A 14,911-nucleotide genomic window follows, 5' to 3' on the forward strand; every position below is an offset into this window, starting at 1 on the left:
GATCTTTCTTTGGAGAAATTTTACACTCGAAAAATGTAAGTATTTACCCTAGACTGCAAAGCCCAACCCAACACTTACAAAAATAAGAAATGCTGTTCACACCCATATATATATGTGTGTGTGTGTATATATATATATATATATATATATATATATATATATATATATATATATATATATATATATATATATATATATATATATATATATATATATATAATGCATCCATGAATAGTCACTAGATAAATGTAGCCATGGTGAGTACATCTTAATATTCAGTCAAAATATGAAATTATGTACAATATATTTTTATGTAAAATAATGAATAATAGTAACCTTGATAAATATAAATGAATACAAACAAGTCAACCAGATATGAAACTAAACTTCAACTTAGTTGAATAAGTTTATTCAAACTTATTCAAGTACTCATGTATTTCAGACAAAACCCCATGTTCTGCTTCATGTCCATAAAGTTGGGCCAGTTCTGCAGGACTTCACTTGTTTTTGCCATCACATCCCTCAGTGCTGCAGTCAGACTTTAACAATTGTGACATGAGGCTGTCCACGCCTGAGAAACCGATTTATACTGGAGATGACACCAGCAACTGGCTCAGATGAGGACAAACAGGCACATGGAGGGACTTGGTCTATAGCCGTGCAGGCTCTTAAAAAAGTTTATTTATGTGTCGGTTTAAGGATTTGATTCACCATTTGCTGAGTCGGTTTGAGGATCTGATTTATAGTTTGAACGTTTGATTTATCATTAATCTTTTGAGCATTTGAATTTTCATTTTCATATTATTAGGAAAAACTTCTATACATAAATCATGAGACAATAAATAGTCATCAAAGTATTAATAATTTCCGAACATTAAAACCACACCCGTGATATCCGCCCATTTGTAACGAACACGTGAACGCGCCGCGCGTGCAGTGCGAGTGATGTATCCATGAAGTCGCTACTACAAAGATGGCGGATTTCCTGCCCTCCCGGACTGCTATAGTTTGTATTCCCAATTGTCTTCTCTCCAGCGGCGAAATTGATCAAATTAGAAAGTCTAAGGAGATCGACAAAAGCCTGTCTCGAGAGAAGACCTATGTGAAGAAACTAGTGAAGATCTTGCTGTTAGGAGCGGGCGAAAGTGGCAAGTCAACTTTCCTCAAACAAATGCGCATAATTCATGGGCAGGACTTCGATCAGCGGGCCAAAGAAGAGTTCCGGGCTACAATCTACAGCAATGTTATCAAAGGTACAACGCCAGTAACTTCACGTCAAATGAGACATCTTCGTTATTAAAAATGTAAAAATGTAATTTCAATCTTATTGCAGCGGCAGGTGGAAGTTTATCGATTTCTTTCACGTAACTTACGTAAACTTTCGATTACTCACCCAACCCATAGACGACGCTAAGGCGAGTGGTTTTAGGCGTTTGGGCTTGTTGAACATCAGTTATACTTTTCAGAATACAACATTTTGACTAGTGGAAGTCAAACGACTTTTTAAATACGTTTACATCTGTGTCAATAGTTTACATTTCATATGAAAACGTTCATTAGCTTGGCGCCACTAACGTTAGAGAAAGTAACGTTACAGCGCCTACTTTGGTCTGGGTTGGTCATCTCTATGCATTATTGTTTTATTACAGATTCTGATAAGTGTATCTCAGTATGCCACTTATTCTTGAAATAACTACAAAGCAGGAAACATAACTAAGGAAAAAAAAAACTTTAGTATTGAGGGAAATTTTGTTTGGTTTCATTTTCTGACAAAATCAGTTTTGCCATTGCCTTGATAGTAGTCAACAGTGTTGGATGAAAAACATCATTATTATACAGTTCCACGTACGAGAATAATGATTACATGACACTGAATGCAGTCAGAATTATTTAAAACTTCATTTGAACTCCTTGTTATATGTACAGTGACTGTTTTCTGATGTTACTAGCTACTAAAATGATCTTAAATTGACAGGAAATTGCCAAACTTCTCAATTTAAATGCTTAAATTAGAATACATATTAGTAGTTACTTGACTGTTTCACAAATCTAAATGATACTAGAGCTTGTGTGGCCTTGTTGACCTCCTAGAAAAGGGAAATATGATTACCCCGTTTGTATGAAGACAGTATAGTTTTTAATGCATTTAATTCCATCATAACAGTAACTCCATTGAATTGATTTTTAAAGCACATGATGTCAGCAGCCTGTTGTACTTTTTATACAGTGTTTCTGCTGGAATTGAAGCCTTGATTCTCAATTTGCTCTTTCACAATTGTTTTATTTTATTTTATTGTTTTTTTATTTTATTTTTATTGTATGTTTATTTTTAAATTAACATACAAGTTAAATTCAAATAAAAATTCAATTACATCACACGAAAAAAAAAACTTTACAGTAAATAACAGTACAGTACGTTTGCAGTTAGACAATATCAATTGTAAAAAAAAATTCTAAATAAACTAATACCTACAGGATAAAACAAATAATCTGACATGTTTATAGTGGTCTTTTACATAGGGTTGGAGTCAAACAACATTAGTGAACAGATGTAAACCTGTTTGCACATGGTTTCTTTATATAGATCAGTTAAAGGAGAGATATTCATTTTTAATGTATGTGATTATAAGTTGCCTTGTCTCTTCCACAATTTAAGGCTGTAGATGAATCTTTCAAGTAGAAAGCAAAAATTGTCTCATGCAGTATTGCTTTACATTTCTTGATTTTGGAATCTTTAAACATTTACATTGTGGGAAAAAGACAAAAATACTGACAAGCTGTTACTTTGCACTATGATCATAGATACAGCAAGCACTGTTTCATGTTTTAGTGTTTTAAAACAGAAGTAAAAATTTTTATTAGTTAAAAATAATAGATATCAGTAAAATCTAAAGTTGTACTTTCAATCTTTAAAGTGTTGCTAACACATTGTGTGCTCCCTTTGAATTTACATTTAAACAACATGCTGACGTGTTGTGTTCCCTTCAAAGTATTCTTTAACTTTTATTAACATTTTTCATAAAAATCCTGTTTTAGTAACCTGCACCATGTGTCTTATTAGTATTATTCCGTGGTCTGTTTAGGTGTCCGGGTGCTGGTGGATGCCCGGGAGAAACTGCACATCCCTTGGGGAAACCCTGAGAATCAGGCTCATGGAGAGACAGTGATGGCCTTTGACACTCGCTCATCCCTGATGGCCAAAGGCATGATGGAAACGAAAGTCTTTTTAAACTTCCTTCCTGCCATCCGTGCCTTATGGCAAGACAGCGGTATTCAGAATGCATATGACAGACGAAGAGAGTTTCAGCTGGTAAATATGATTATTACGCTCGTTATTACATTGTATTGATTATTAGACCAAGTAAATGAATGTGCATTTTATCGTTTGCTTTTAGGTCACTGAAGTGAAACTGTGTATTTAAAATCCACCTAATCTTGTTCATAGGACTTGTGTAATTGGGGGGGCCGTGATCTTGAAGGAATTTTGATCTGTTGTTAAACGGCTCGCTGTTATAAAGCATGATTAGCTCTGAGTACTTGTATAATTACTCCTATCAAGCTTCAAACATTATAGTGTAATGCATGCTTGTATTTTTCATGAATTGGCCATGTTGGATATTGCACTAATTCTGTCACTATAGCAAAGATAATGGCTGAATCCATTCAGGGTTGTGCTGGTATACAAGTTGAACACAAGTACAGTCATTACAGTGAGTGTGTTCTGTCTGCGCATGTGTTTAGTTTGCATGTCGGTTATGAAGATAGGATCATTCATGTTCAGGGGTAGAGCCCTTGTGACTGAGATTAGGATTTAGCTCAAATTTTCCAAGAAAAATATCTCAAGTTTTTGTACATGTTGTGATTAATGCATTTATCCTTATTTATTCAGTGATAAACATTCAATTGTGGTACATTGAAGCATATGACTAAGTCACTTTTGTTTTAAGACTGATTTGAATACTTCATGAAGCAAACCTATAGGCGACCACGCTGCACTGTCTCATTTTCCTGATGTTGTGTTGGGTAGACTCTGCTAGGAACAAAGACCAGAGTGACCTAGAAAGTTAGTTTATTATAATAAAGTTTTTCTTGTGTGATCTTATTTTTATATTTATTATTATTTTATTTCATTTTTTTACCTTCTGGTCTAGATTGTATAGTGTAGCAAAATTCTATTGGAAAATTTGGGCACATCTAAAGAACAATGTAAAACTGTATCTTCTGCACTACAATGTAATTATTTGTTTTTTTTTTCTTTAGGGGGAATCTGTGAAATATTTCTTGGACAATGTGGATAAACTTGGACAATTGGTAAAATTTTGTTTAATCTGTAAATGTTATTTTATCTGATATCTCTAGTATCTAGAGCAGTGTTTCTCAACTGGTAGGTCACAACAACCCAAAAGTGGGTCGCTGAAGCGGTTTGAGTTTGTCACAAACTGCGTTTATGATGCACGGCTTTAATTTTGAAAGACGTGTGTGAAAGCTGTTGTCTCTTCTAAGAAACACGTATTCTCCTAAACGCCATTTCAGAAAAGGAAATATATGATAATGTGTTGTGTTATTTTTTGAGCTGCTTTTGCGTTACTTTTACTTGCCTGGCTGAATCTTTAATTTTAAAAACGCAACTATTTAACCGAAACCTTTATTTACTTAAAAAAACACATGAAACATAATAATGTTGCACAATATTATCGTTTGAGAACTTCCAGACCCTAAGGCTAAGCATGCCATATATACAGATCATTGATTGTTTAAAGTATTGTTTGCTACTTCTGCACTTTAGTGTTATTAGTTAAGTAAATTCACTGTCTATTGAGTTATTGTAATAAAGCCTAAATCAGTACCAAATGAAACAATTTATATCAAAGCAAAAGACAGATCTTGAATATTTAAAAAATGTTTAATAACATACAACTTTTTATATAACATAATAATAACATGATACTTTTTCTTAGAACAGTAGGATGTTAAAAAAAAGATTTTTGTTAATTTGATATCGTGTTTCTTGCAGCTGACGAGTTTTTCACCCACAACATAATCTACACTTATCTCTTTCTTCTTCCATCGCAGAAATGTAAGGCTCCAGCCTGCATCTTTGTCTCTGACTTTTTGTTACCTCGCAGTGTGCTTACTCCTCAAGTCTTAATTTAATGTAATTGCGTTTATTTTAACCATTTCACACATACGATCACACCAGTTTGATCAGTCTAGGCTAGTCCCTGAATCACAATTTATCCGTACTTTCAAAAAAAAAAAAAAAACTTTTATTTTAGGTTTCAAACATTTCCACATATATACATTTTTAACCAGTTTAACTCTGCCTGCCTGGTACCAGGGACAAAATGATGTCATCGGGAGAATAACTATAGATTTAAGAGGTCTGTCTGCATCAATAACACCATATGACCTACTGGGTGAAAGCTTAGAATGTCTATTTTTAACTAATACACATCACTTTGATATTTGTTGGACTGTAACAAAGTTATTTACACTTAATTTACACTCTATTTATAATATCTCAACCCCACCGATTTTGTACATTGTTCAGTTTGCATATTTTTCACATCGCTAATATCAGACACATTGGCAAGTAATACATCAAATTAAAGCTCTCATTCCCAATAATAAGGATCCATCGTTATTTTTATTTATTTACAATCACATATCCAACAGTCTTCGAATGAATCATAAAGTATAAACTTGTTTTTTGTAAACATACAAGGGAAATTATTGATTATTTGTTCCGTGAGCTGCCGGAGATAGCACAGATAGCCAAACAAGCTACATCATCTTTTACCTTAGGTTGTCCTCTGCAAAATAAGTCAATTTTCAGCGTTTTCTGAGGATGTGTGCATCAGTAATCCCCTGCTGTGTCTTGTAAGTGGGTCATGATATTCCAAAATTCGGGAAAATGTAATAGCTTCGACCTATCCTATCGACCTATTATTGGAAAGGTGAGATTCTCGGCTTTACGCTAATGTATCGCGAGCCTTGATCAGCCAATTAGTGACTGAGATATTGCATGACAAACGAGGGTTGTCCAAAACAGAGCTAAAAAATTGTGATTTCCCACCCTTCGGTTGAACTAACATAATTATTGCATACTACATGATAAAAACAAAATTCTTTTTTTCCAGTGTCTCCTGACAAATTCTGGTTACAATCAAAACAATCTGCAGTTTAATGGAGCATACAGGGCCTGAGTTATAAACTTTCTAAATCAGGCTTAAGAACAAAAAAATAAATAAAAGCGGTTTGTGTTGAGGTGGTTCATCATAGGACAGACAACATAAATAATAATATTAATCACTTTCAGCAGTTCTTTTTGTAATTTCATAGGGTTTTCTGTAAAATGACATTGAGATATTACATTTATTGTACTGTATGAGGGTATGGGGAGACTTCAAAAATAGGTAAGCGGAAATAAAAAAAGGCATTTTTCCTCCTTGCAGTTGGAATAGAATAACTCACATAAATTATTATGTAGAAAAAAAATAATTTTTCCTGTGTTTACTGACACCTGCTGGAAAGAAATAAAATTGTTTCCAGGGTGCTGGAACACTCAAGGCCTGAGTTACACAACCTCCAAACTTCAGTTTATATAAAAAAGCGCCTTTTTGTATGTTTATTATAACACATACAATATATACAACAATTGTTTACAATTTCAACTGTATTTTATGAAATTTCAAAGGGTTTCCTTTCAAATTATACCACACTTTTGTATTTTTGTATTTACACCCCTGCATGTGGGTATGGTAAGCTTTTTAAATCAGAAGGCCAATTTCAGGTGGAATTACCCCAAATAGCCCCAGAGCTCAACTGGTTAATAACATTTACACACACACACACACACACACACACATATATATATATATATATATATATATATATATATATATATATATATATATATATATATATATATATATATATATATATTAGGGGTGTAACGATATTAAAACCGAACCGAAATATCGCGATACACCGACCACGATACGTATCGCGAAACTCTGGTGGCGTACCGCGGTACGATCACGCCCCCTGCTGCCCATTGTTGAGGTTGACGTCACTTGTCTCTAACTAATTGAACCAATTTAAACACATCTTTATTATCATATTTGATTAAATTGTTTTAGTAATGATGAGAATTTGTTCTAAATATTATATTCTAAAGTTAGTATTTTAGTACATGTTATGTCATGTGACTTGAGTAAACATCACACTCGTTACTACTGGACGCAGGATGGCTGTTTCACATAGTACTGAGATTGCAGATCCCCAAGACACATTTAAGTCATCTGTGTGGAAACATTTTGGTTTTCCAGTTGAGTACAGGAATAGAGTTCGTGTCGTAGACAAATCGCACGCCTGTCTGTCTCAACTGTTTCACGAAACTTACTTGTAAGGAAAAACATTTAAAAAGTGTGGTAATTTCACAATGTGAGGGTGTAAGCAACAGAACTGCCAACAAAAGTGATTTAATGTACAAAAGTAAAACCAGAATAATGCCCAAATATACAAAAAAAGAGAAATATTTACACTAATAAAAATAATATAGTAACAAATTCAAACAAAAGTATCAAACAAAAAGTAGTTAAACTCGAGCAAGGGGGTGATAGTGAAGACAAACAAAAGAAATAAATATAATAAAACAATTCTAACTCATGAATAACCCCTCTTACCTCGCTAAAACTGATGAAAAGAAAAAAAAGGTCTTCAGCGCCGTGCGCCGCATTCTTCCTTATACTGAATAAAATAAACAAAGATGACCTTCAACTCTTACCTGATGTCTTTAACAATACATTTTCTACGTGTTTGCAAAATGGAAATCGTATGACATTTTCCCTATCCACCTTACACTAAGACTGAACTTGAGGAGATACAGCTATTGTCGGGAAGTCGCGGAGCTAAAAAATAATATACAAATCAATTGAAATAAAAATGTACAAACCTCACAAAATTTCTTAAAGTGGGCAAAAGTAATGCAAAATAATTTTACCCAAACGAAAGTTAAGCAAAAACAACGAAAATCATAATCATGTCAGAAAAATACACGAAAAACGAGATCAAAGGAAAAAGCGCTCTCTCTCCCGCTCTTCCTGACATGCTTTTTACATTCCCGCGCTGCGTCGCCAAATGATGATAGATCGGTCTCCTGACCAATCAGCTGTCAAAAAGGCGGACCTACAGAAATGACAAGCATCAGCTGTCGTGAAGGCGGACCTACATAAATGACCAGCATAGAGGGAGCGGGAGAGAGAGAGAGAGATCATGAGGCAAACATACAGCCGGCTACAACCCTAACATTAGTTTCAGACACAACCGCAATGTATTTTACTGGTGAATATGTCATGAAAAAACACTTTACAAACACATTATATGTATATTTTTCATTAATTTAAACGGAAACCTATCTATCTAACTGAAACCATAGATAATCAAAAATGAGCGTCTGTGTCAGCACAGAGATCAAGCCTCTCATCGGAGAATGTGGATATTATGGTGTTTTTGAAGAAGATCTTTCACTAGTCTACACTGCAGTTATTTATTTAATTTTAGTTTACTTAGTTAAGATGGCTGCACTAAAGAGAATAGTTTTTTTCTGACTAGTCTATATTGGAGGTATTTATTTAATTCTAGTTGTTTACTCGGGTATCCTGACTGTACTAAAAATGCGATGACAAAGTTAATAAAGAAAAAGGTAAGATGTTCTTGTTATTAAGTGAATTGTCCCTTAGCATTGCTGTTAACATGACATCAACCCTAACCCCACAGCAAACAGAAACCGAACCGTACCGAACCGAACCGTGGCTCCAAAACCATGAACCGAACCGAACCGTGCCTTTTGCGTATCGTTACACCCCTTATATATATATATATATATATATATATATATATATATATATATATATATATAAAGCATGTCCAGTTATAAAGAAAAATAACTATTATTGCAGTCACATGCATTTTACAAACCTTAAATAGTATGTTTTGCTTGTATTTATGTGATATATATATATATATATATATATATATATATATATATATATATATATATATATATATATATATATATATATATCACATAAATACAAGCAAAACATACTATTTAAGGTTTGTAAAATGCATGTGACTGCAATAATAGTTATTTTTCTTTATAACTGGACATGCTTTATTCATGGAAAATATACATTGTTTTTGTTACTAGAATATTTTCTCTATTTCTCTCCAAGACAAGCAGTTGGCAAACTCTAAATTCTCCTGCGGTTGTTGCTATAATAGATACATCGGTGATCAAAAGTTAACAAGAAGTATTTATATTATTTAGTAAATTACGCATTAATTGTTTTTTATTAGCAACTAACCCTAATTCAACCCTAAACCCAACCTTCACGGTACTGTAAAAATATTATTTTTTGTACAGTGCCACAAAATGTATGCTATATTGACGCCAGTATCCTCAGGAGAGGGTGAAGTCTAGATGAGATGCAGCTAAGAATTTTTGCGACAGTATAGCATAATTTTTGTGACCCCGTACAGCAAATAATATTTTTACATTTTAATAATAAAACATGGAGAAGTATTGTATGTACCATCATAAAAAAATCTGACTGAGTCGGCTTGCATGGTAAAAATGTATATTTATGTCTATAAAGAGAGTGAAGTACTTTGTCAGACATAAAAATCATGTTTATTTTATAACAAATAAAAGTAAAAATCATAACACTTCTTTTTTTTTTTTTTTAACTAAATGAAATGTCTCCCACTATTTGAAAAATAAACTTTCATGACCTGCCAGCTGTTATGCTCTGCTCATAGTGCACATACAAATGCAGAGGCACACACTGTATATCACTTCATTATTAATATAGGGCACAATAATTGTCCAACTTGTAACTTATTTTTATACTCTAAAAAAATGGGTCGTGGCTTTTTGACAATGGAATACTGAAGGTCCCAAGGCCAAACCAGTTAAGAACCACTGATCTAGAGCACAGGGTTGTTGTTATACCAGCAGTTCATGTTTTTTTATGTCATTGAATGACATTTATTGTTGCCATTGTCAACAACTGTTTATAAAGAGTGTACCATATGTATTGTCTATGATATCATAATTGATGTTTTGAATATGCGTAATTTGACATATCATGAATCATAAGATTGCCATGCAGTGTGAAAACAATGACAATCTGATGACTTAAAAAATTCTGCCGTGTGAACTTGGCATAATGAGCATCAAAGTCATGTCAATTTGCCACAACAGAGGATTTATGTCTAGGATAATTCGACTATCTAGTGGACCAATCAAATCTCACACCATTTCAAATATTTTTAATAAACCTGCAAACACCTGAGCAGAAGTGTCTCCTAAAAATGATTTTGAAATGTGATAGTCTACCCAAACATCAGGCCACCTCAAAAACAGAGATCGTTTTTGCCCATGTCATCTAGCTCCCTTATGTTATATTTTTATGTTATATTTTTATAGTTTATGCAACATTTAAATTTTGTAAATAAAGTAAATGTACAGCTTTAAATGAAAAAGGTCCAAAAGCACAATCAGGAAGCTTATTAGATTATCATTTATAGTATCTATAATTCAACTTCTAATTATGAAATGTATATTTACTTTTATAAGCAAAGTAATCAAGCAAGTAATTTCACACAATCAAAAGCCGTTTTTTCAAATATCAGCATCTGAACACAAGGAATTAGTTGAACCAATGATTCATTGTCACTTGATTTGTTTCTAAACGATTCAACCTTTTTAAACAATTTGGGCTCTATTTTACTGATCTAGGTGCAAAGTCTAAAGCACATGGCGCAGAAGCATTAAGGACATGTCCGAATCCAGTTTGCAATCTTAAGGTTGTAAAATAGGCTCTGTGCCCCGGCACATTGTCTAACAGGGTTTTGCTTATTCCTTTTAATGAGTTATGGGTGGGTTTTGAGCAAAGCATGCATTAAACCAATTATAGTCTCATCTTCCGTTCCCTTTAAAAGTCGCTTGCATTGCCTCGTGGCACATTTGCTATTTACATGGCGGAATTTGTAAGTAAAAAACCTGAATGCTTTACTAGCGAGAAAACGGGTAAACCATATGCAGCGCGAGAATGAAGAACAATTACTTTACATTACTCCTTTTCTTTTTATGGATAAGGCAACAGTTTTGTACGCACTCCACTGTAGACATCAATTAGCCTACTTAATAAATTTCATTTGTTAAGTGCAAAGGTTTGTTTTAAAACTAATTTCTAGCAAATATTTTTCTAACATTATCAAAAATAGGTCAAAAGCCGATAGATCCAAATCCCTGTATAGCAGTTCTAGGCATTACTGATTTTGAGATAGCTAAAAACAGTACTATACATAATATAGTTCTATTTGTCTGTCTACTAGCGCAAAGGTTAATATTATTAAACTGAAAACAGAAAGCCGCTTGTATAAACCTTATGAGGGATGTAATTAAATATTTAGAACTGGAGAAAATCAGATACTCCCTAAAAAAGAAAGAAGCAAATTCTATAAAATTTTGGTAACCTTTCATGGCTTACTTTTAAAGACATAAATTCTGCAAGAAATGGTTAAATTGAAGAAGATTAGACCAATTTAGTTTAAAACAGAAGATTATTATTATTTTATTTATTATTATTATTCTTTTATTTTCGTATTTATTATTTGTTTCCCTTTTTGTAGTTTTAATTTTATTTTATTATTTTATTTATTTATTTTATTAAAAAAAAATGTATTGTATTAATCTAGTTTCACTATACTTGATGTATGGATTAATGTATCGATTGTTTGTATATTTCATGCTTTATTGTCAAATGTAGTGTGAATGTTTGTTGGACCAAAGTTGTAAGTTGTTGTGTTTTAATGTCTAAAAAATAATAAAGTAAAAAAAAAAAATTCCAGCAAACAAATACGTGAACAATAATAATGAAGTGTGGTTAAAAAGTTAGAATAAAGGGTTATATCCAAACACACATCCTATTTTCATTCCTCATATGGTGATGCATACATCTCCAAAACCCAATAGATGGACAAGTCTAATCCTGTGTGTATTAAGTGTTTAGACCTGCATACGCGCGTAACTAATGCATGCTCATTGCACTTTAGACCAGCTTTTAGTTGGTCAATGGCACAGTCTATTTCAGTCCCACAAAATAGCAATGCACCAACAATGCACTTTAACACACCTACTTTGTTAGACCAGCACACCCAAGAGTCCACAAAGTGGCGCAAATGGATTTGCTATTTAAACAACATGACGCAAAATATGAAAATTACTGTTGTGCTTGTCTGAAAACAGCAACAAATCACATCAAACACGTCTTGTGCCTGATAGGGCCCTTTGTTTGTTTGATTTGATTGATTGATTTATTCATTCATTCTTTCATTCATTAAATCGCTCATTACGGCAGGGCTTGCCACATACTGGCAGATGGGTTATATTTATTTATCTGTAATAAGTCCTTATCAACTGAATAACCAGCACAAAAATGCACTTAGTGAAGAATTATTGAGATGCATGTAGAAATGTGTAGCTTAGCACTGATTTTTCATAAAGGTTTTAGGGTTTTCTTGTGTTATTGCTGTCTGATGTTTGTTTCCATTCAATCTTCAGGACTACTTGCCCAGCCAAAAGGATATACTTCTGGCTCGAAAACCCACCAAAGGTATCCACGAGTACGAATTTGAGATCAAGAATGTGCCTTTTAAGATGGTGGATGTGGGCGGACAGAGGTCAGAGCGCAAGCGATGGTTCGAGTGCTTCGACTCTGTGACCTCCATCCTCTTCCTAGTGTCATCCAGCGAGTACGATCAGGTGCTAATGGAAGACCGTCAAACCAACAGGCTCACGGAGTCGCTCAATATCTTCGAGACAATCGTCAACAACCGCGTCTTCGCCAACGTCTCCATTATTCTCTTCCTCAATAAGACAGACTTGCTGGAAGACAAAGTTAAAACTGTGAACATCAAGGACTACTTCTCCGAGTTCACAGGGGAACCTCACAACCTGCAGGACGTGCAGAAGTTCCTGGTGGAGTGCTTCCGAAACAAACGCCGGGAACAGCAGCAGAAGCCTTTGTACCATCACTTCACCACCGCCATTAACACGGAGAACATTCGACTCGTCTTCCGCGACGTCAAAGACACCATCTTGCACGACAACCTTAAACAGCTTATGTTACAATGAAAGCCTTCAAGAACTTTCCATTTTAATTAGGTTTTTACTTTATTTAATACAAAGTACAAGTGGTTCAATACATATTGTGGTCGAAGAAGAAACAGATAGGATAAATTTGTTGTTGTTGTTTTTGCATAATATTACAATCATATAATGCAAAGGATTTGATATAAGAGAAATTTTTTTAAGCTGCTTGTAGCCATATTAAACACGCCAAGAAAACGGTCCTCATTTATTCACCTAAATGCTGTAACTGATCATTTACTGTATGTTTGTGAACACATATTTTAGTTCAGAACCGTTTAACACGCCTACAACCCTTTTCAAATGTTAATCATGAACTCAGGGCTTGATATATTTGGTTTAAAAACAAGGTGAGCAGTTTTTTTTTTTTTTTTTTTGGGGGGGGTGGTCTGGCTTGATTGGTCTGGTTAAAGGCCCTTTTATCGTTGATAGGAGAACATAATTTCACTGCCTTTGTCTTCCCATAAGATCATGACAATAAAACTGTGCAATTAAGGTCCTTTTGTAATATAAAGTACTTCTTTGTCGTTCATTCGTAAAGGGAAAGTATATTTGCCATTTAAGCTTGTACAGAATTCGTTTCTGTATATTAAATTTCATTTGTCCTGACATTTGTATTTTACACACTAACCTAATATTGTATAGTTGTGTTCTGAAAGCCCTGAAATGTTTAGTTTGTTTATGACATTACTTTTTCAAATGAGAAAGTGGCCTTGTGTCTCCTGTGTAGGTTATAGTGGACAGCTTTAGCTCAGGGTTTTTTAAATGGCTGTTAAAGCAGTCCAGGTGGTTTTGTGTATTGGTTTAATACAGACGTTATGTTTTTATTTTATAATTTTGGCCCAATAAAGTCACCTTTGCCTTAAATGTCTGCAGATCAGCTGATAGCTGATTTGATGCAAGCCAAATTGAAATGTGTTGATGTCTTAATGTAATCCTAATGACAGCAAGCACTGTAATCTGACTGTTGTTGGTAGTAAATTGATATTAAATGATTGCCTTACATAAGGTCTTTGTTTATGAAATCTGTAAATGTTTTTTTTTTTTTTTTTTTCAAAATTTTGTGCATCTTTGTCATGGCCATAATCAAATGCTTTTTGTATAGTGTGTTTTGTTGAGCTTTTTTTTGGATCACATTTGTGTAATTCTGTTGATTAAATCTGATTTTTTTATCAGAAACTTTGTGTACTTTTGTACTGGTGAATTATATTTTCGGTGAATAAAATTGAGTCCATATCACAGGTGTCAAAGCCAGTTTCTGGAGGGGGCAGCCCTCCAGTTTCAACCCTAATTAAACACATCTTGATCTGACGGATTGAGACCTTCGCGGGCTTGTTTGAAATCTACAGGTAAGTGTGTTGAAGCAGGGTTGGAACAAAACTGCAGAGCTGTGGCCCTCCAGGAACTGGCTTTGACACCTGTGGTCTATATATATATATATATATATATATATATATACATACACACACACACACATATACATATATATATATATATATATATATGTGTGTGTGTGTGTGTATATATATATGTGTGTGTGTGTGTGTATATATATATATATATATATATATATATATATATATATATATATATATATATATATATATATTCTTCAATCATTTTACAATACAATCAGTTTACATATTTTACCTCCTTTTAAAATCCCCGTATCCCTCCCTTCCCCTACAA

At 33.6% G+C, this 14,911-nt stretch overlaps 1 protein-coding gene and 1 long non-coding RNA gene across 3 annotated transcripts; one reads left to right on the top strand and one right to left on the bottom strand.

The window, feature by feature from the left end:
- The first annotated feature begins 931 nt into the window (after positions 1 to 931).
- On the top strand, positions 932 to 14,401 carry gna13a (guanine nucleotide binding protein (G protein), alpha 13a). 2 transcript variants are annotated; one of them, NM_001012243.4, is given in 4 exon segments: positions 932 to 1,253; positions 3,084 to 3,310; positions 4,261 to 4,311; positions 12,635 to 14,401. In NM_001012243.4, coding segments are annotated over 4 exon segments (1,131 nt in total). In that variant the 5' UTR covers positions 932 to 973; the 3' UTR covers positions 13,208 to 14,401.
- On the bottom strand, positions 4,465 to 6,855 carry LOC147841380 (uncharacterized). The gene is made up of 2 exons (XR_015504064.1): positions 5,031 to 6,855; positions 4,465 to 4,812 (listed from the first exon to the last, which is right to left on the bottom strand). It is a non-coding gene; the product is annotated as an uncharacterized LOC147841380 (long non-coding RNA).
- Positions 14,402 to 14,911: the final 510 nt, after the last annotated feature.

The sequence above is a fragment of the Danio rerio genome, chromosome 12, assembly GCF_052040795.2.
Source record: "Danio rerio strain M-AB ecotype USA chromosome 12, GRCz13ab, whole genome shotgun sequence".
In the NCBI taxonomy this organism is placed as follows: Eukaryota; Metazoa; Chordata; class Actinopteri; order Cypriniformes; family Danionidae; genus Danio; species Danio rerio.